We start from the raw sequence: 20,667 nt of genomic DNA, 5'->3' as shown, positions 1-20,667 counted from the left end.
GCCTAGACGAATACAACGCAACACGTTGACCAAACCAAAGAACGAAAGAAAATCCAAGCCATCAAACAAGGAAACAAAACGACATGGACAAATCAATCTTCCCAGATTTTCGTCTCCATTCACTGTCACATATATAATCAGCAATTAATCAGCATTACACCTCAGTCTTAAGACTTGAGTCTGAAATTCCCGATCAATTAATTACTAAGCACTCTCTCTCTATATATACACGCACACGCACACGCACACGCACACGCACACACTCCATATCTCTGTCTCTTAATTTCTGTGCAACTGGTCACTGTGTATCCACAATCCATGGCTAATTCAGATTTGTCCACGGTTTTGCCTCGGGTTCTTATCGTCTCCCGACGAACCGTCTGCAAGAACAAGTTTGTAGATTTTGTGGGTTAGTTTCCATCTGTCTCCATATATCTTGCTTAAACTATTGATTCCGTCACGTATTTTTCACACATCTTAGGTGGTTTTTCTGTTTTTCTGTTTTTGGACGTTACATTGCTCAGATTTTCAGATGTTGATTTTCCTTGTTCAACAATAAAACTATGTGCTCTTTCTCGATTTATTCTTATTTAATCCAAACGGAGAATTCGAACTATAGTGCAAAGAGAGTATATTGCTTTAAACTTGACTAAATGCAGATATGTTACATAGATTATCGTTTTCTTAAACCAAACTTTGATGCAAATGGAGAGAATATTGCTGTTGCCAACTCGTCTAAATGCAGACGTTCAAAAATTATCGTTTGTTAAACCAACCGTGTGTGTTAAATAAAACGTGTTTCTCATTTCTGAACATATGGGACAGGAGAATATCATCTAGACCTATTAGTAAGCTATGGAGCAGTACCTGTCATCGTCCCAAGAGTCAGCGGAGTCCACATGCTGCTCCAAAGCTTCGAGCCAATCCACGGAGTCCTTCTCTGTGAAGGCGAAGACATCAATCCGTCCCATTATGATGCGCAGCTCTCCGGTTTCTCTCCCGGAGAGCTAGAAGAGATCGGAAAGCTCCATGCAAACGACACCGCCATCGACAAAGAGAAAGATTCAATAGAACTAGGGCTTGCAAAGCTATGCCTAGAAAGAAACATCCCGTACTTGGGAATATGCAGAGGCTCCCAAGTCCTTAATGTCACATGCGGCGGCACGCTCTATCAAGACGTTGAGAGCGAGCTGTCGAAAGAATGCCCCGAAAATACTCTCAGAGTTGCTCACATAAGCTATAAGAATTACGACGGGCATAGGCATGTGGTGAAGGTGGTGGAAAATACACCTTTGCATGGATGGTTTAAAGACTCTTTGGATGGTGAGAGAATGGAGATATCTGTGAATAGTTATCACCATCAGGGGGTGAAGAGATTGGCGCCGCGGTTCGTGCCGATGGCTTTCTCTCCGGATGGTTTGGTTGAAGGATTTTATGATCCGGATGCTTATAATCCCGACGAGGGTAAGTTTATCATGGGGCTTCAGTTTCATCCGGAGAGAATGCGAAAACTCGATTCGGATGATTTTGAGTATCCAGGATGCCCGTCTGCATATCAGGCACGAACTGAATTTCTTCTAGTTTGTCATGTTTTTGGTTTGTTTTTTGCCAATTTTATGGTCAAAATTAATTGTATCTGCAGGAATTTGTTAAAGCAGTGAGAGCTTACGAAAAGAAGCTCAATGGAACCACAGCATGTGTGCCAAAATCTCCAAAGCTTAACCATGATCAAGAGATGAAGAGGAGGAACATCGTAACGAGCCTCACAGTAGCAAGAAACATGTGCTCGAAGCGTGGAATTGTTTCCGGCAGAGTCTGATCAACTCGACATCGGAGCTGAGTTTCTGGAGGTCAGTATTAAAACATCTCCACACAGTATAACCAACCCGCAACATAGTTCCTAGTTCTTGTAGGTTGTCATGATAGTTCGATTTTAATGGTGTGTTGTTCCGAATGGTGTGATATCAGGCGAATACGGCATTGAGCTTGCAGCAAGAAAGAAGGCTGAAGCAGATGGGGGCAACAGTAAGAAACGCTTCTGCATACATGAAACAACTGAAGATGTGCGAGGAGAGGGAGAAAGTTGCGAAGGCCTTCATCGTGAAGATGTCGATAGAGCAGATATCTGATCTGACGTCGTTTTATCGGATGATGAGTCGGATATGTTCCGAGGCTTTGGAGACAAAGTTTCATGACTTGCTGCTTGAAAACGATGCTGATTAATTTCTCCTCACTTCCAATTCGTTATGAAAGAATTGTTTCCCTTATAAATCTGAGAGCTTAAAACACGAGATTAATATAAAAACTCTTCCTCCAGCTGCCATGACAAAAGAATGACGACCGACTCCTTCAACTTGATTTCATTTAGCAAGAGGAACATAGATCACAAACCAGACAGATAAGCAGCAACAAAACACGCTTAAAGCGTTACAACAAAGCCTTGTCCCATTAAGTGATGTCGACTGTAAAACAGCACGTCTAATCATCAGGCAACAGCTAACAAAACTCTTAAAACACATTTCCATCATTAACGGATGCGATTCAGATACACATTTGGCGAAGAAAAAACTAACACTTACAGTTTAATCTAAATCAAAACCCCCTGTAGACAGGATTACATACTAATAATTAACATCATATCACGGCATAAAAAAGAGCCCGGTTTTTCTTTTTTTAATAGTTAATGTACTCTTCTTACTACCAACAAAAAACAACGGAAACAAGCAAGATAAAAACTTGTTTACATCAAAAGCAGTAACTTCCATTTAGAGCTAGACCTTCTATAGATTATCTAACTATATTTTCCTTCTATTCACTTTTTACTGAGCCTCTTTCATCTCATGCCAAAAGCTTCACTTTTCTTCTGTGGGTTACCCTTCATCCTCTCTTTTTTCATTTTCTTTTCTTTTCTTTCTCCTTTAGTAAATAACAGAAAACCAAACGACAGAATCACCGCAAACCAAATTGCCACCATGAGTTTAACAAAATAAAGAGACTTTTCACAAGTAACCCGTGCAAAAGGCTTCACGTCTAGAACGGTGGCAGTAGCATCACAGTTAGCATCATCTTGATATCATCTACGGTTAAAAAACAGAAAATCTGGGTGATTGACCCGATGCGTTCTTAGAAAGTTGTCAGCAGCCTGCAAAAGAGAGCCGGCTGACTGGCTTTCAGATCCACCACTCGGAGTCCACAATGAACGACTGAATTTGTATGAAGCAAGGCCAAAAGCAGGTAACGACATCTTAGAGACACCATCCATGTCACTTGGATATGTCAATACAGGAGCACAGTCATCTTGTACACCTGAAACATAATCAAAGAAGAGACAAGTTTCACATTTAAAATCTAGTTATACTTCACACGTAATGAATCATCCTTGATATCTGTCTACCATATTGTACATCCATTTTGACGTGGAAGCATGCATGTACAGGGGATAAGACAAGATAAACTTGGGCATAATGCAGATATCAGCATACGTTGTGCATTGACATTAACTTTATTTAATCAATAATGCTAAATCCCCACATTGTAGTAAATGCTAAAATTAGAAGATAAAATCTGTAAGAAATCAATCTAACTACATAAGCAGTTAAACTAATATATGGTTTATGGTTTGTTATTTCATTAAGCTATATGAATAAAAGATATATTATCAGACCAAAGCACCAAACGAAACAACGTGGTATCTCATTTATGATGTATGATTACAATTTATAAAATCAGACCAAAACATCAAAATGAAATAACATGTCATCACAAGAGTATCAATTATGCAGACCAAATGTCAGGGAACAAACTTTCATCCTAAGCAAAACTAAAAGGGTTAAAAAGTACCTCTCATGGGTGTAAAAAGTGAATGGTATGTTAGAAAGCACGCATCAAGATCCTTTAGAGTTGGTCCTGTTGGAATCCTATAAATTGGATACCTGAAAAGGTCATACCAAAACCAATTAGTCACACGACAGTGTACAACGAGTAAACGAAAACAGTGATCTATAGTACCATGCAACAGATATCCAGCTGGGTGACAGTAGATCACAGCTTCTTAGTGTCTTTAGCTCAGGAAAATGGAGTATCTGTAGAAAGGGAAAGTTCAGAACAACATCCGAAAAAAGGGAGGTCATAAATAGCAAGATATATTACTATTGATGCTAGAGAGAAATGAAATTATAACCTTGTCAGCTAAAGGCTCACGGCAATAAGGAAGGTCCCGTTCAAAATACTCAAACAGTAAGGAACCTTGAGAATTTATAGATTCGCCCTCCTCACTGGAACAGTCTTCATGGGGTGGTAAATGCGGGTCTCTCAAAGATAATCTTTCTATCCTACGAGGAATTTCACTAGTCAGAATTTGGTGATTCCGCTGCTCACTCAAATATTTTAGCCTATCAGTTTCGTAATCACAGCTACCATCACTGCTAGAATCCCTGAAGTCACTATCACTGTCCTCATCTAGTCGCCTGTCAATAAACGACCATCAATCTTTGAATAACATAAATGAATGAAATAAACCATTCATGTTTTGACAAAAAGCAAATATGTAAACTAAAGTAAGCAACGGGCAATAGTCAGTATACACTGATTCCGTTAAAAGTATATATTCTGATGCAAGGAGTAAACAAACATAGTGATCCATGAAACCCATTTACCATAAGTGCACGCGCCATACAATTAAGAACAACAAACAAATTCTCAAATTCAGTTTTGGATTTACCTCGGAGTAAATGCAGGACAAAAATCATTTTGCAGAGAGATAACGGTACACTTATCACTGATTCACTATCATGAAAGAAAATACAAACAATGCATGCATTTGACTATAACCAACTAGAACTATATCAAAATTCTTCTAAACGACAAAACAAATGATAAATTGAATTAAGCCAAAAGTATGGAGTAAAATGTATACCTAGTCTTAGTTGCCAATTTCGCAGAGTGGCCGTGTATTTGAATGCCGGACAGGTAAGGGACGTAGTACTGAACCACAGAGTCACTGTCATTCAAAATCAGAGGCACTCCTGCACCATAAGCACTCCACTCCTTGAAGGACTCCCATAAATCCCCAAGAACAAAGTATGGCTGATATTCAACGTCGCATGTACTCAATCCTCTCATCGTCCTCTGCAACCAAACAATTAATTACAAGATTAACAAAAAAAAACCCAAAAAATTACACAAATTAGATTCAAGCAAACACCTTGGAGAGGTACTGGGCGGGGACGGACGGAGAGATCGACTGCAAGAACCGCTCGAGATTACTCAAGGGCTCCACGACGGGCTCAAAAGCAGGCACGGCGACGGGCTTGGGCGGCTCATCAGACGCCGTCCGGTTCTCCGGCTCGCGGTTGGGGTTACCCTTCAAGGAAGGAGACGGGCTGGGCGTGACGTCGCTCTGAGCTCTGCGAAGTTGCTCCGCCTTCTGGTTCTGGTGGGCCTTACGAGCTCTCGCCGGATTGTAAAATCGATCCTCTCCGCGGCCGTGCCTAAACTGCAATCCCGTACCCAACATCGCGTGAACGGCGAAGCAGAAACTGGCTCAACGAGAGCCTTATATCCGGTGCTCCTCTGCACGCAGAGCGTCTTAAACCCAGAAACAAAGTCAACGGGAATGGTACAAACCGAAAACAACTGGGCGATGGTATTTAGGGGATCGGCGCCTCTAGGGTTTGTCAAAATTAGGGTTAATCGAGAAAAGTGGGGGAATCGGATCGGAAACGATTGGCGTTGCGGGGGCTGAGTCGGAATAGCAAAACCCTATGGATGCGACGGAAGAAGAAAACGATGATATGGGTAAGGTTTTGAGGGGCAATTTGGTAATATTAGTTGGAATAGTGGGGAAGGGAAGCGATGGGAGGAAGGCGAAAGAAGAAAGCAAATGGTGAAGCAGGCTCTGTATAAATGGATGGGAACTGCGTAGGGGTAGGAGAAGAACAAAATTTTTTTTTTTTTTTTTTTTAAATCCTTATTGTTAAGATCATCTCTAATTCTTTGGTTAAAAATCAAATTTTTTTAGCTCAAAAAATTTAGTTTTTAATATAGAAACAACTTTTCTGCTAAAACCCTTTTGACCTAAAATTTTAGCCGGATTATTAAAAAATGAACTTAGGCTAATTTTTTTCTTAAATTAATTTTTTAAAATAAATATATAAATATGTAGACTATTGTAAATTAATTTTATGAATATTTTAATAAAAAAATATTTAAATTCTGATAAATATTGAAAAATCACTAAAATTTCCACAAAGCAAGCCTTCAAAGCTATTGGATTTAAATTTGGACCGTTAGATCTTTTATTTTACCGTTAGATTTGATTATATTCGATCTCAGCCGTTGGATTCAATAATATATAAATATAAAAAATAAAAAATAAAAAAGAAATTTGAATCTAGGCCGTTGGATGGAAGGAGTTGTTGGGGCTCATGCAGAACGTGGCCAACAGGTCCACATGGGTGGGTCCCTGACGGTCAGAAGCCTCACACGTTAGGCGTCATCGTGGGCTGCGTTTGGTGCCCAAATGCTGAAAAGCAATCCCTTCGATGGGGCCCACACTTACTGTTGGGCTAAATTTTGGGGGGAATCTGACCTCAGTTCCCTATTTAGCATTTAGCCCAAAGATTTCCTTGGGTTGGATTGAGTTTGGGAGGGAATTTAGCCCATAGCCTAAGGTTGGAGGAGGTGACTTAAATATAAATAATTAAAGTGCAAGAAGTTCTATTAACACTCCACAATCTTATGAATACATCCGTTAATTTTATTTTTTCAGTTAAATTTTCGTTTTTACCCTGACGAATTAAGTTATGTAGTCCAAAATAAACCTCATCCACCCCAAAATCCTCGTAAGCGCGGCAATCTCCATCATCGACGATCCTCTCAAATTGTTCACAAACCTGAAAAGTCATCAAATTCAACAAAAACAAAGTTAAATTAAATCAACACAGTTTAGTGAAGCAGAGGATGTCCTAGAGAGAGAGAGAGAGAGAGAGAATAATAACTATTCTTTGAGACGTTTGTTTGGATTGAAGCTGTCACATCCTGACCCGGGACCCCACCACATCCCAGGCTTGTGATGTGAGAATTATACGCACACAAATTAAACCCTCTTTTTGTCAATTGTAGTGAAGTGTGTAAGTAGGGATCGTTCTGGACCGGGGATTAGGAGGGATTGTTAATCTCTTGGAAACTGACTCAAAAACGTAAAAACAATATAAAACACTAAACTAGACTCAAAGAATGTGAAACTAAACGTTAAAACACTAAGACAAACCAAAAGACTCAAAATACTTTAAAGACATAAACTAAATTGATTTCTAGCTAAATTGAACAATAAAGTAAAGGGGGATTGTGTTTTGATGAAAATTGTAATAACAAAACAAGTTAATAAACTAGGAAGAATTATAAAACAAAGGGATAGAATGGATGGAATGGCTAGCTAAGGGGTTCATCTCCATACATGTTATACTTGCATATAAAACGATTTCCAATTGCTTTTCAATAAACCATGAATTCTCAACACCCGGGGTTAATTAGGTCCGCTTAAATTAACCGTCAAGTTTTCCTTAAGTTAATGAATTGGATGATTGCATACGACAATCCAAAGCATTCCTCACAAGTTCCCTACATGAATTGCATAATAGAGATACAAGCAAGAATCATTAAGCAATATGAAAACTATAAGTGTTGACGAGGCATTCGTTACTATGATTGCATGAAACTTATGCCAAGAATTTGTTTAACGCGATTGTTTATAAGCAACCTCCACTACTTGTGAATATAAGTTCATAACTATTACGTGAAACTCACTTATATTCTAGCGTCAAATTCATGCATGAAAATTAAGCGTCGACTCTCAATAAACATACATAAATAGGTTATCAATCAAATAGTTAAACAAATTGAATTCACAACTTATGAAACGTAATTAGAAGTACTCAAATCATATTGCAAGCATAAACATATATTTCGAATCACCCCCTAGCTAAAGGGGGGGTTTAGTTCCTCATAACTTTGAAATCAAAGAAACACCTAAACATTCCAACAACTCAAACTTGAATTGTATGAACGTTTAGGCACTCTTCTCTTCCATTCCTCATACGTAAAAAACAAAGAGAATTGAATTTAAGCATTGAAATCAAAGAAACACCTAAACATTCCAACAACTCAAACTTGAATTGTATGAACGTTTAGGCACTCTTCTCTTCCTCTTTATTGTGGCACAAGGTCTAAGGGATGTTGTTGGTGTGTTGAATGGATTGGGGAATTATGGAAATGGATGAGGAGTGGTGGAAATGGAAGATGGTTTTTGGATTCTAAGGGAGAGAGGAATGTGTTTGTGGTGTGTTGTTGTGTTGTGAATGAGATGATATGAATGAATGGGAATGCAAGGGTATTTATAGGAGGAGTGGAGGGAACATATGGATGTTTGTTTAAGCATTTGTGTGAAGGAATGATGAAGAATTGCATGTGGAATTAAAGAATGAGTGGTGGTGTAATGATGAAGTGAATGCATGTGGAATTAAAGAGGGAGAATGTGGTGAAATGATGAAGTAGGAAGGTGGAAATGCATGTGAGATGTTGGAAAGGAAATGGGAATATGAGTAGGTCATGGCATGGGAGTTATTTTGTTGGTGTAAATGTGCCATGGTTGCAATGATGAAGAATAAAGGGTGCATGTGGGGTGGAATTGAATGAATGCAAAGTGAATGAATAATGAAATGAGTTAAAGAGGGAGAATGTGGTGAAATGATGAAGTAGGAAGGTGGAAATGCATGTGACTTGTTTGTGGAATAAAGAATGAATGGTGGAATGATGAAGAGTTGCATAAAGAATGCATGTAGGGTTAGCTAGGTTGGCTTTGTTTGGGTGCATGTGTGTTAATGGTGGTTTTGCATGTGAATTGATGGATTGTTTTTTATGGAATGGATGGTTCTTTGCATGGCTTTTGAAGTGATTGTGGGCTTTGGAATTGGAAGGAAATGCATGGCCTTGGGGTTGGTTTAAGAGAGAATGGGCTAGGCCCTTTGTTTTATGTCCAAAATGAATACAAGGCCTTCAAATTCGTCCAACACTTTGGCTCCAATCATATGCTATCCATTCCAAGTCCAATTTTGCTCCAAAATGCTCCAAAATGCATCTTTTTGCTTCCTTAGCCATATGAACCTAAAAACACACGAAAATGGCTTAAACTACTAAAACAACTATGAATTAACAACATAGATGCACGAAAACAAGCTAAGTAAGTCGCCTAAATATGCTCCTATCAGCTTGCTCCATCACCGTAGCACGATATTGTCGGCTTTGAGCTCCGACCACGCCCTCACGGTTTTTTTTTTTTTGGAACTCATACGAGAACCTCCTAATGGGTCACCCATCCTGGGATTGCTCTCGCGCTACTCGCTTAACTTCGGAATTTCGATGGAACCCGAAGTCAATGAGCTCCTAAAAAGATGGGAATATACATATAAGGCTTACAAAATCCACTATCCTGGCCGATGTGGGATGTAACAATCCACCCCCCTTAGGGGCCTGACGTCCTCTTCAGCACACAACCAGCCAGGTTTATAGGCTCTGATACCAAATTGTCACATTCCGACCCAGGGCCCCATCACATCCCGGGCCCGCTCTACCACCGTAGCACGATATTGTCCGCTTTGGGCCTCGACCACTCCAATTGTCACATCCCGGGCCCGTTCCACCATCGTAACATGATATTATCCGCTTTGAGCCCCTACCACACCCTCACAGTTTTGTTTCTGGGAACTCACACGAGAACCTCCCAGTGGGTCACCCATCCTAGGATTGCTCTCGCGCGTTACTCACTTAACTTCGGAGTTCTGATGGAACCCGAAGCCAATGAGCTCCCAAAAGGTCCCGTGCTAGGTAGAGATGGGAATATACACATAAAGCTTACAGGATCCACATCCCTGAGCGATGTGGGATGTAACAGAAGGTGTTGGGAAGAGAATCCACGAATAATACATGCGGATGGGGTGGCTTCAGAAAAATAGACGACAAAGTTGGAATTTTGGAGGCACATTTTAGACGTGGGGTGTATTCATAAAGATGTGGGGTGCTAATAAAACAACCCAAAACAAATTGCCAACAACTTTGGCACCCATGACTTAATGTGATGGGGGCACTCAATTTAGAAAATTACAATCTTGTTTTTTGTTGAATATTTGTGAGGCTTTTAAATTGGATTTTTTTTTTTCCAAAAGCAAAACACAAGTTACGTTTTGTACCATTTTACGTTTGTAAAAATATTTAAAATATAATTGATATATTCCATTTTTGTATCATTAAAGTTATATATTGTAATTTGAGTCAAATTATTGGTTTTTGTAATACAAAAATATATTTAGACGAAAGGGATGGTAGGGTTCGGCTAAACTAGACTTTGCGCATCATTCATGATATTCAAATTTAAAATTCTCATGTATAAGTAAATAAAAATTTTAGATCGTTGCATTGAGTGACATTATTGATTATGTGTTGAATAAGAGAAGAAAATACTCTATGAGGTGGTTGAAATTTGTGGTTAGATAAGGGCAATTTAGGTAATTTGAGTGTGTGTGGGAGTGGGTGTATCGATTGGGTCATGAGTTTGAGCGTTATCTAATGACTAAATGGAAAAGATCTGAAAGGCTTTACTAAACATGGTTGCGATTGGTGGCATGGAGGCCACATGCGTATGGCGGGATTCGCACATGACATTCGTGTCGCGTTTCTCGTATTCGTATCGTTTTCGTGTCATATCCGATATCTTAACGGGTCGTGTCGTGTAACACCTGTTAAAATAAATGAGTAAAATAACCCGACCCGATAATATTAACAGATAATATGATCCGATCCGTTATCTGTTAAGGAAAATATATTTTAAATAATAAATAATCAAATAAAAAAACATAATATTAAATAAGTATATACATACCATATTATCACATTCAAAACAAAAAAACGCATTTGTCTTTCAAGTATTACATATTTACATACCCAAAATAAGAGCATAATAAAAATAAAAATAAAAACATTAGAACATTACAAAATATCAAATGTTCAAAAGATTTGCAAAATTTAGGGAGTTATGTTTCAAGGTTTGGAACCTTACACACTTTCTTACAATCAAACTCTTCAATTTTCATCAATCACCATGGGAAACGGTATTGGAAATTTGGCTTGATATATCGTCTTCAAGAGTTATATTGATGATATTTTCAGTGTGGCTTTCTAAATTAGCACTCTCTTCTCATTTATCCTCTGGCTATTGTTTAAGTAAAGTCTTTAATAGTTTTTTTAATTAATGTAAAAGTGTGAAAAATATAGAAAAAATATATAAACGCTCGTAATGATAAGTTTTACATCTTTCGTGAATGGCTTAACTTTGAAATGTGCCACTGTAATCATATAAACCATAGATTAAAATTTAACCATCGATTATTGTTTACATTTATGCTTCATTTTTCTCACCAATTTTTGTTTTTTCATATTTTCTTTTTTGAAAATATGATCTATTAGAGGATATAAGAAGATGAAAGGTTTGGATCGTTGATATTATGTTCAGAGTTTTACCGTTAGTGAAAATATTGCTTGGTGTTTATGATGTATCTATAAACTATATAACATCAACTCATATTTCAATTAATCGTAAATATTGGGACGTGAAATCAAGGATCCAAACCGTTCATCTTCCTACATCCCCCAGAAGATGTTTTCAAAAAAGAAAATTAAGAAAATGAAATTCAAGATAAAGAATAAAGCCTAAACGACAATCGACGGTTAAATACAAATCTAAGGTTTATGGATTATATTGTTGGATTTCGACGTTGACCCCTTCACGAAAGTTGTAAAGCTTGTCATTACAAGTGATTATATATATATATATATATATATATATTTTTTTTTTTTTTACATTTCTACATAATTATTATTACTTTTATTACTTTTACACTCAAATAAAAAACACTATTCATGACGGTTTGGAGGGTTTTAAAAATCTAAACGATAATGTAAGTGTAACCATTGTCTACTCGTGGAGAAATGATGAATCACGAGTGTTTATATATTCTTTCACATTTTTCATACTTGTAGGGATGTCGTATTGCCTACACTAATTCTATACTAGTTGATTTTAATTTTGGACAACAACATGTTAAGTAAAATTTATCCTATTAATGATAATAAGAAACTCTCATAATAAAAATAAATAAATGAATAAAACTTAAATTTTTTAACTTATGTAGAATAATAATACAAAAAAAATATATTTAATATAGAATATATCAATATATACAATATGGCTATTGTATTTTATAATAAAATTTTTAGCAATTAAACTTTAAATTATAATTTATTTTTTTTAACGGGTTGAAAAGGGTTACCCACGTGTTACCCGCGTGTATAACCGTTAAGAAAACGGGTTCTTAATGGGTCACTCCTGAAACCCGTTATTTTCATGTCGTGTTAACGGGTTTTTAATGGGTCACCCGATATTAATCCAATTAGTTATTGTGTTGATCCAAAACCCGTTATTTTCGTATCATTTTGATAGCGTGTCAGAAACTGTTAGGTCTATAAGGTGTCATTTTCCTTCTTGTTCCCCTTCGATGTTATCGAGAAATTGAATGGACTTTTCGATTTATCAATTAATTCTCAACTCAGAGCCACAACGTTCCGGAAGCATGAGGGTACGCGTTTTTTTAGGTCAGATCCCCACGTTGGATTAAATCTTGTGCAACGGTCACCTATTATAAAATAAATTTAAAAAAAAATTGAAAACGTTCTCAAAGTGGTAAAAAAAAAAGAGAAATGGTAAAATAAACTCTAGTATTCAATTTATATTTAAGAGATATGGCACAAAAAATTATATTTAAGAGTTCAATCCATATGACGTTTTACTAAATTAAATTCCAATGTTAGTACTACTACCAGGAGATGCTTTTCAGCTATGAAGCTGTTCAGTGCTCACACAAATAAGTAGACCTGAAAGCAAGGCGGAACGCAACGATCGTTTCCGTAATCTGTGTGGTTCAGAGGAGTTGCAAGGATTTTTGAATGTTATCTTTGAAGAGTGAAGGGGTCAAAGTCTTTCTGGTGCTTGTCGGTGGGGAAGTTGAGAAGGAAACTCGCCTAGTAGGCCATGGAAGTCTTTTAAGTCGAGCAACATTTAAATGGTTAGTTCCCGCAGGTCTTCCAGTCTCCAAATTCCAAGTCAACAGGGGTGTTAATATATTGCAAACAAAGAATTCTGAACCTCTACAATTCATCACTCTTGTTCTGAATTAGAGGAGCAGTAAATCTTCTTATTCTTCTTCCTTTGCGGCGCTTTCTTCTTGTTGATCAGTTGGGAATTTTCGGATGGCTCCGGTGGCTTTGTTTATTCTCTCCGTTCTTGCTCACCTTGTGGTTCTGCACTCAGCTGAATATTCAGAAGCGGAACCCTCCAAACATTGTCCAGCCCACTTCTGCAGTGACATAGTAGGCAACATCAGCTTCCCCTTCAAAAGCCCGGGAGATCCTCCTGAATGCGGATTGTTCACAGTTGACTGTTCAGAACCCGACCGGCCAAAAATCCAATTGAAAGAGGGAGGGTACTGGCATGAATTCCAAGGCTCTTTATTTTCACCTTCGATTTCTATCAAAGACACAGACCTTGCCGACCGCTTAGAAAAGGATCCCTGCAACGACGGAGTTTTCGACGACTTGAGTCTTCCCAGCGCTTCTTCAATCCCTGACGTAGAATTATTCACACACTATCTGACCCTTTTCAAATGCAACACCACCATAAACCAAAAAATTTATACAGTAAGTAGTGATAGCTGCGAAAATGCTTACCATACTTACTATATCGTTCCATCTAATTATATAAAAAAAATTACACAACACCTAGTTATATTTCATTTTTCCAATTATTAAAAAAAATTATGCTACACCCAACCAAAAAACATTTCTCTAACTTGTAGGTAAATTATTTTCCATGTATTGTTAGATATGTTAGGCATGTTTTATTGTTATATAAACATGGGTGTAACATAATATTTTTAATACTATGCATCGAACTACATTCCTTCTTAATATAGGTAAATTATTTTCCATGCAATTAGTACATATGTTAGACACGTTTTGTTGTTGGTATAAACATTATTTTGCATCATTGTAAAAAAGAGATATTATATTACACCATGTTATAATTGTTGTAGGTAAATTAATGTGCATGTAGATAATGAAATACAATGTTCTAATATATTAATAAAAAGGGATAAATTCAAAAGTATTCAAGAGTAGGGTGAAAAAACTGAATCGAATAGTTTTATGAAAATTCAAAACCTTTCTAAAAAATTAATATGCAATAAATTTTAAACATTAATGTCTTTTTTTTTTCTTGTTGCAAAATCATTTACTATTTCCTTACAATTAATTGTCTACATCAAGTATGTAATAGGGGTATTTTAGGCATGTGAAAAATGTAAAATGTGTGAATTAATATGAAGTTAATGAATTTGCTTTTGTGGATCCTAATCATTGGGTTTTCTTTGAGTAAAAAAGTTATGTAGGGTTTTATATGAGGAAAATTGAGTTTGAAGGGCTAAAGTCATATTTTCAGTTTAACTAACAGCAGTTTTCTTTGCAGTTCAAGTTGCAGGACATAAGCAGTTGAAATTGAAGCTCGGACTAGGTAAGATTGATATCTCCACATTTAAATATATAATTGATATGGATAGTCATGTAGGACAAGCATTAGAACCAAAGGACGGAAATCAATCATTCCCCAATCCCTCTGGATTAATTTTCTAAGAAATCACGGAATGAGCAAGTGTTTAAACACGTTGGCAAAGTCCATTGATTGCTCTGCATAACATACCTTCAATCAAATTTAACTCTTCTTTAGCAGTTGGTGCAGCTTCTGTCATCGTCGTTCTAGTTGTTGTCTGCTGTTTCTTTTGGAAGAAGCGTATCCAAAAACATCAAATTGTTGAGGCCTTTCTAAGGAGCTATGGGCCGCTTCAAGTTCAAAGGCATAGCTATTCGGAGGTCAAGAAAATGACCAACTTCTTCAAAGAAAAATTAGGACAAGGAGGCTATGGTGCTGTTTACAAGGGGAAGTTAAAGGACGGCCGTCTTGTAGCAGTGAAGGTCTTGACCAAACTGAAAGGAGATGGAGAAGAATTTATGAATGAAGTGGCATCCATTAGTAGAACTTCCCATGTCAACATTGTCTCCTTGTTGGGCTACTGTTTTGAGGGTTCGAAGAGAGCTCTGATCTATGAATTCATGCCTAATGGATCGCTCGAGAAGTTCATATTTGATGCAAGTACTCCCAAGAATGATCATCATAACTTGGGATGGGAAACTCTGGACCAAATTTCACTGGGTATTGCTCGAGGATTGGAGTACTTACATCGTGGTTGCAACACACGAATTTTGCATTTTGACATCAAGCCGCACAACATTCTTCTAAGCGAAAAGTTCACCCCAAAAATCTCGGATTTTGGCCTTGCCAAAATATGCAACAGGAACGAGAGCATTGTGTCGATGTTGGGAGCTAGAGGTACAACAGGTTACATTGCTCCAGAAGTATGTTCTAGAAACTTTGGAAAGGTCTCGCACAAGTCTGATGTGTACAGCTATGGAATGATGCTTTCAGAGATGGTTGGAGGAAGAAGGAACATCGACACTGAAGCTGAAAATACAAGTGAAATATATTTTCCGCATTGGATTTACCAACGTCTTGAACGGGACGAGGAGCTTGGTCTGCAGAGAGTTACGAACGATGAAGACAAAGTAAGAGCGAGGAAGATGATCATAGTGAGCTTGTGGTGCATACAAACTGATCCTTCAAACCGGCCAGCGATGAAGGAAGTGATAGATATGTTGGAAGGGAGTGTTGATTCGTTGCAGATACCACCCAAGCCTTACTTGTCTTCTCCTCCAAAATCCTCGGCAGATTCCTCTACTACATTGGTATCAATACAGTAGAAACCTGTATTTTACTTGATTGAATCTATGCTTTCTGAGGCAATCTAAATAATGAAGTATGCATTTTATTTTTGTTTTTTGTTTTTTTTCTTCTATATATATGAATGAATCAACACAGTAGGAGTGAGTGTGTCACTCCTACTACCCTTCCAGCAAAATGTATGAAACATTTGCATTTGTGGCTCGAGCCAGTGGACCAAAGTAGTGTGCCCGCTTCATGCATCTTGCGAAGCCATGTGATTCTATTTTGACAAACAGTGAAGAGAATTGAAGCCGTGTTGAATTTCAGGGTTTTTGCAGCACCTTTGAAAATAAGTGGATAGGCGGTACCCCATTACTTGAACAAATAACCCTATGGTGGTGCTGGATGAATTTCCAAGCGACAAGCATGTTGCATATGATCAACTTAAGCAAAATTATCGATGCACGCCGCCAATATGATTAAAATAAAGGGATAATAAGAATCCTCTGCAATTTTTTAACAACTTTTAGATCAATCATTTGTTTCTTTTTAAGATTTGATTAAGACGCTTTAACCAACGACCACGTCATCATTTGTTGTTTATTTAAATTACGTATTTTTTTAAGCTAAAAATCTAATTATCGGTTTCCAAATATGTCCTTTTAAGATTTTTATTTTTATGTGGCCTCTTTTTTAGGGGAATATTTTCTGCTTGTTGATAATGTCTGGAAATTAATCTTCACATTTGAAATTTGTGATCTCCTATGTTTGAAATTCGAATGAAATTTTTCATTTTAATTAGTGGTTGTTTTTACAAATTTATCTTGTTCCCGTTTGGAAACAAGAGAGGATCTTGTGTTTGCTTGGCTTCACATCGGTGTTATCGAAGCTTGATTTAAAGAGCGCAGTTAATATAAATAATGCGCATGGAGAATGTTTTTCTGCAACAAGCTGTATTTTGGAAGAGATTGGTTTCGAAATTTGTAATTGTGCTTGGCAGCGATTAGATAGCAACCAAGCAACTCATCAGGCTGTGAAGAAAAGGAACTGTGACTTTCTTTCATGGATTGAGGATCCTCCACTATGGCTGGTATATTTTCTTGATACATATCATATAGCACAAGTGGAATTATATCTTACATTATTTTGAAAGACAATACGTTCCAGAATAGGTGAATTCTTCAAAGCCTCTGTTAGACATTCCCAATAATTGCGATGGCAAAGAACCAGCTCCAATTTGACCAAATTTTCAAAAGCAGGCAGATATGAAACCTGCAAGAAAGATTAGTATTCACAAAAAAACGTGTAAGAAGAATGGCAAATAATGTATACAAGCTAGGGCATGGTTACCTAATTGGAACTTCAAGAATGAGATATTTTAATTACAATAAAAAATATGTTTGTTACGGTAATTACTTTACGTACCATGTCACATCCCGGTCCGAGACGGATCACTTCCCGGGTCCGCTCCACCACCGTAGCATGTTATTGTCCGCTTTGGGTTTAGCATTTCCTCACGGTTTTGTTTTTGGGAACTGACGAGCAACTTCCCAGTGGGTGACCCGTCATGGGATTGCTCTCGCGCACTACTCACTTAACGTCGGAGTTCCCATGGAACCCGAAGCTAGTGAGCTCCCAAAAGGTCTCGTGCTAGGTAGGGATGAGAATATACATATAAAGATTACTCCCTTGGGCGATGTGAGATCTTACATACCAAATGACTGGTACGTTCAAAATTAAATATTTGTTTACGTACCAAATGACATGGTACGTTCCAAACTCACATTGCACAAACAATATTTAGTATGTTTTTAATTACAATAACAAACACGTTTGTTACGGTAATTACTTTACGTACCAAATGACTGGTACATTCAAAATTAAATATTACTTTACACATCAAATGACTGGTACGTTCAAACTAATATTATTTTATGTATCAAATGACTGGTATGTTCAAAATTAATATTACTTTACATACAAAATAAGTGGTACGTTCAAAATTAACATCACTTTATGTACCAAATGACGTGTAGGTTCAAAATTAATATTATTTACGTACCAAATTAATGATTGATACTTTTAAAATTAATATTACTTTATGTATCAAATGACTGGTACGTTCAAAATAATATTACTTTAAGTACAAATAAGTGTTATGGACTAAATTATCATTACGTATCGTGCAAAAAAACTGCTACGGTACAAACTCGCTTTACATGCCGTACCAAATATATATACATACCAAAATGTACATTAAATAACGTAACAAAGCACAAGGCAAAGTGTACCTATATTATGCTCTCATGATTAAGCAATAATTCAATTGCAGCTACAAATTAAGAGGGTTAGAAGAGGAGTGGAAGACCCTTTTTTTTTTTTTTTTCATAAGAAAAACAAAATCATGCACGTGGAAAAATTTTATGGTAGGAAATAATTATGATTAATATATATTATGAAATTCAAATGCTTCTTATCTGCAGGGAGGAGGATATGTATTATGCAGTATTTGTTTTGATTGAATCTCTTAGATATAAGTTAGGCAAGAATTTAGGAAACTTTTTTTTTTTGTTATCGTGAAGAATTTAGGATTTTGGGCATCATTGTTTTGCTTTGATAAAATATATGGTAGGTTTTGTAATTTAAGTACTATAAAATAAGCAAATAAAAATCACGTGACACCAAAATTGTAGGAAAATGTTTAATCAAATTTCTAAAGTGAATAGATGTTTAGTCTAAAAAAATTAAAAAACAGACACCTATATCAAAATGCCCATTGTTTTCAATAAAAATTATAATGTGATTTTGACCAAAGGTTTTTTAATTAGCAAAAGCAATTACGAGAAAAATATTTTCTTCATAAGCATTTACGAAATTCCGATGCATGAAATAATACCATAAATAAAATTATGAGTTTAGACCTTAGCTCTTGAAATGAACAAAAAATGTGATGTAACGGACTATGTCTGATTCAAAAATGATTAGTTGAATCCTAGAAATAGTATTTGATCGCCCAAATCATGTACCCTCTTCCATGCCATCCGGCTGAAATCCAGTTTATATGCTTTGAAATCATGTGTTTCAAGAACAGCATCAGGTTCGGGGCTATAAAACCTACAAACAAGTAGAAGCTCTCCACAAGATTCCACAAGATACTTCAACACACCATAATTTTCCTGCTCCTCGGACATTTTTACTTAATGGCTATCTGTTTTTATCTCATGATCATCCTCTGTTCTGATGGCAGCAATCCCATTAGTAACCTTAATCTTCGAAATGCTATAATCACTGCTTAGAAGATAGAAACTTCCATCTGAGAAGACAGCATCCTCATACGGCTCACCATCTAGCTTATGTTTAAGCCATGATTGAGCTCCGCAGACCCAAAACGCAAGCTCCGGGTGTTGACTATGAACAAGCATGCAAACAAAGTTTTCGACAGAGGGAAGCGCTGAGAGAACCATCTTGTGATAAAAATTCCATGTTTTGGGAAGATCAGTTTTCTTCCTAGAGAATGGATTCAACAAGCTAATCTCAAGGTTGCAACAATCGACTTCTTTCACTAGAATCAACCAGTCTTGATATGATCCCCCAACAGTATCTTCCAGTAGATTTTGAGGGGCAAATTGGTAATATTAGTTGGAATAGTGCGGAAAGGGAAGCGACGGGAGGAAGGCGAAAGAAGAAAGCAAGTGGCGAAGCAGGCTCTGTATAAATGGATGGGTACTGCTTAGGGGTAGGAGAAGAACAATTTTTTTTTTTTAGGCTAAATAGCCAAAATGATCCTGAAATTTGCATAACACATCATTTTGATATCTGAGATTGAAAATTAATAGAAATGGATCATGAGATTGTCCACCGTTCATTATTTTGGTTATTCTGTTAAAAACTCCGTTAAGTGTCTTGGAGCTTTTGGCCGGAAGTTTGGGCAATTTTCAAAGTTTCGTAACTCAATCGTTTCTTAACCAAATTTGACTCATAATATATCAAAATGAAGATAGTAAAGTGTAGAACAAGATTATACCATTTGGAAGCCCAATGGTTGCCGGAGATGGCCGGAAAATAGCCTCAAGATTGACTAGCCAGCGGAAAAACTGGAAAATCGAGTTATTTAAAAATGAAAATCATACTTCTCAAGAAGACAAAGAGAATGGTACCTTTCTCGACGGCTAATTAACTGTGGTTTGGCCGGAAAACGGCTCGAAAATGGCTAACTTGAAAAATAGTTAGCCACTTTCGAGCCGTTTTCCGGCCAAACCACAGTGAATTGGCTATCAAGAAAGGTACCATTCTCTTTGCAAACAAAGAATTCTGAACCTCTGTGCAATTCATCACTCTTGTTCTGAATTAGAGAAGGTGTAGATCTTCTTATTGTTCTTCCTTTGCGGCGCTTTCTTCTTGTTGATCAGCTGGGAATTCTCGGACGGCTCCGGTGGCTTTGTTTATTCTCTCCGTTCTTGCTCACCTTGTGGTTCTGCACTTTGCTGAATATTCAACAGAGGAACCCGCCAAACATTGTCCAGGCCATTTCTGCAATGACATAGTAGGGAACGTCGGCTTCCCCTTCAGAAGCGTGGGAGATCCTCTTGACTGCGGATTGTTCACAGTCGATTGCTCAGAACCCGATGGGCCAAAAATCCAGTTGAAAGTGGGAGGATACTGGTATGAATTCCAAGGCCCTTTATCAAATTCGATTTTTATCAAAGACAGAGACCTTGCCGACCGCTTAG

General features: G+C 37.2%; 2 protein-coding genes and 3 pseudogenes across 2 annotated transcripts; 3 read left to right on the top strand and 2 right to left on the bottom strand.

Annotated features, from left to right (window-relative positions):
* The first annotated feature begins 201 nt into the window (after positions 1–201).
* LOC103949449 lies at positions 202–2,833 on the top strand (annotated as a pseudogene).
* On the bottom strand, positions 2,677–5,920 carry LOC103947951. The gene is made up of 6 exons (XM_009358940.3): positions 5,204–5,920; positions 4,916–5,127; positions 4,181–4,466; positions 4,009–4,082; positions 3,841–3,932; positions 2,677–3,306 (listed from the first exon to the last, which is right to left on the bottom strand). Exons 1-6 carry the CDS (start codon positions 5,513–5,515, stop codon positions 3,074–3,076), a joined length of 1,209 nt encoding a protein of 402 aa, XP_009357215.2. The 5' UTR covers positions 5,516–5,920; the 3' UTR covers positions 2,677–3,073.
* A 7,203-nt stretch (positions 5,921–13,123) lies between these two features.
* Positions 13,124–16,047, top strand: LOC125477576 (rust resistance kinase Lr10-like). Its single transcript, XM_048584811.1, has 3 exons — positions 13,124–13,803; positions 14,630–14,674; positions 14,891–16,047. The coding sequence occupies exons 1-3, from the start codon at positions 13,770–13,772 to the stop codon at positions 15,973–15,975; spliced, it is 1,164 nt and encodes a 387-aa protein (XP_048440768.1). The 5' UTR covers positions 13,124–13,769; the 3' UTR covers positions 15,976–16,047.
* A 2,871-nt stretch (positions 16,048–18,918) lies between these two features.
* On the bottom strand, positions 18,919–19,576 carry LOC125477751 (annotated as a pseudogene).
* An 80-nt stretch (positions 19,577–19,656) lies between these two features.
* The window catches only part of LOC125477749, an 8,014-nt pseudogene continuing 7,003 nt past the window's right edge, over positions 19,657–20,667 (top strand).

Source organism: the organism of the source record quoted next, unplaced genomic scaffold (assembly GCF_019419815.1).
Source record: "Pyrus x bretschneideri cultivar Hongxiangsu unplaced genomic scaffold, Pyrus_bretschneideri_v1 Contig22, whole genome shotgun sequence".
NCBI classification, from domain to species: Eukaryota; Viridiplantae; Streptophyta; class Magnoliopsida; order Rosales; family Rosaceae; genus Pyrus; species Pyrus x bretschneideri.
The sequence above is the reverse complement of the archived record's forward strand: the minus strand, read 5'-3'. Positions and strand labels throughout refer to the sequence as shown.

Coding starts and splice junctions, on each gene's coding strand:
- LOC103947951 (XM_009358940.3), bottom strand. CDS start 5,515: ATGTTGGGTACGGGATTGCAGTTTAGGCACGGCCGCGGAGAGGATCGA. Junction 4,467..4,915: donor AAATTGGCAACTAAGACTAG/GTATACATTTTA, acceptor GTTTATTGACAG/GCGACTAGATGAGGACAGTG. Junction 3,933..4,008: donor AGCTGGATATCTGTTGCATG/GTACTATAGATC, acceptor TGACCTTTTCAG/GTATCCAATTTATAGGATTC.
- LOC125477576 (XM_048584811.1), top strand. CDS start 13,770: ATGCAACACCACCATAAACCAAAAAATTTATACA. Junction 13,804..14,629: donor TAAACCAAAAAATTTATACA/GTAAGTAGTGAT, acceptor TTTTCTTTGCAG/TTCAAGTTGCAGGACATAAG. Junction 14,675..14,890: donor GAAATTGAAGCTCGGACTAG/GTAAGATTGATA, acceptor CTTCTTTAGCAG/TTGGTGCAGCTTCTGTCATC.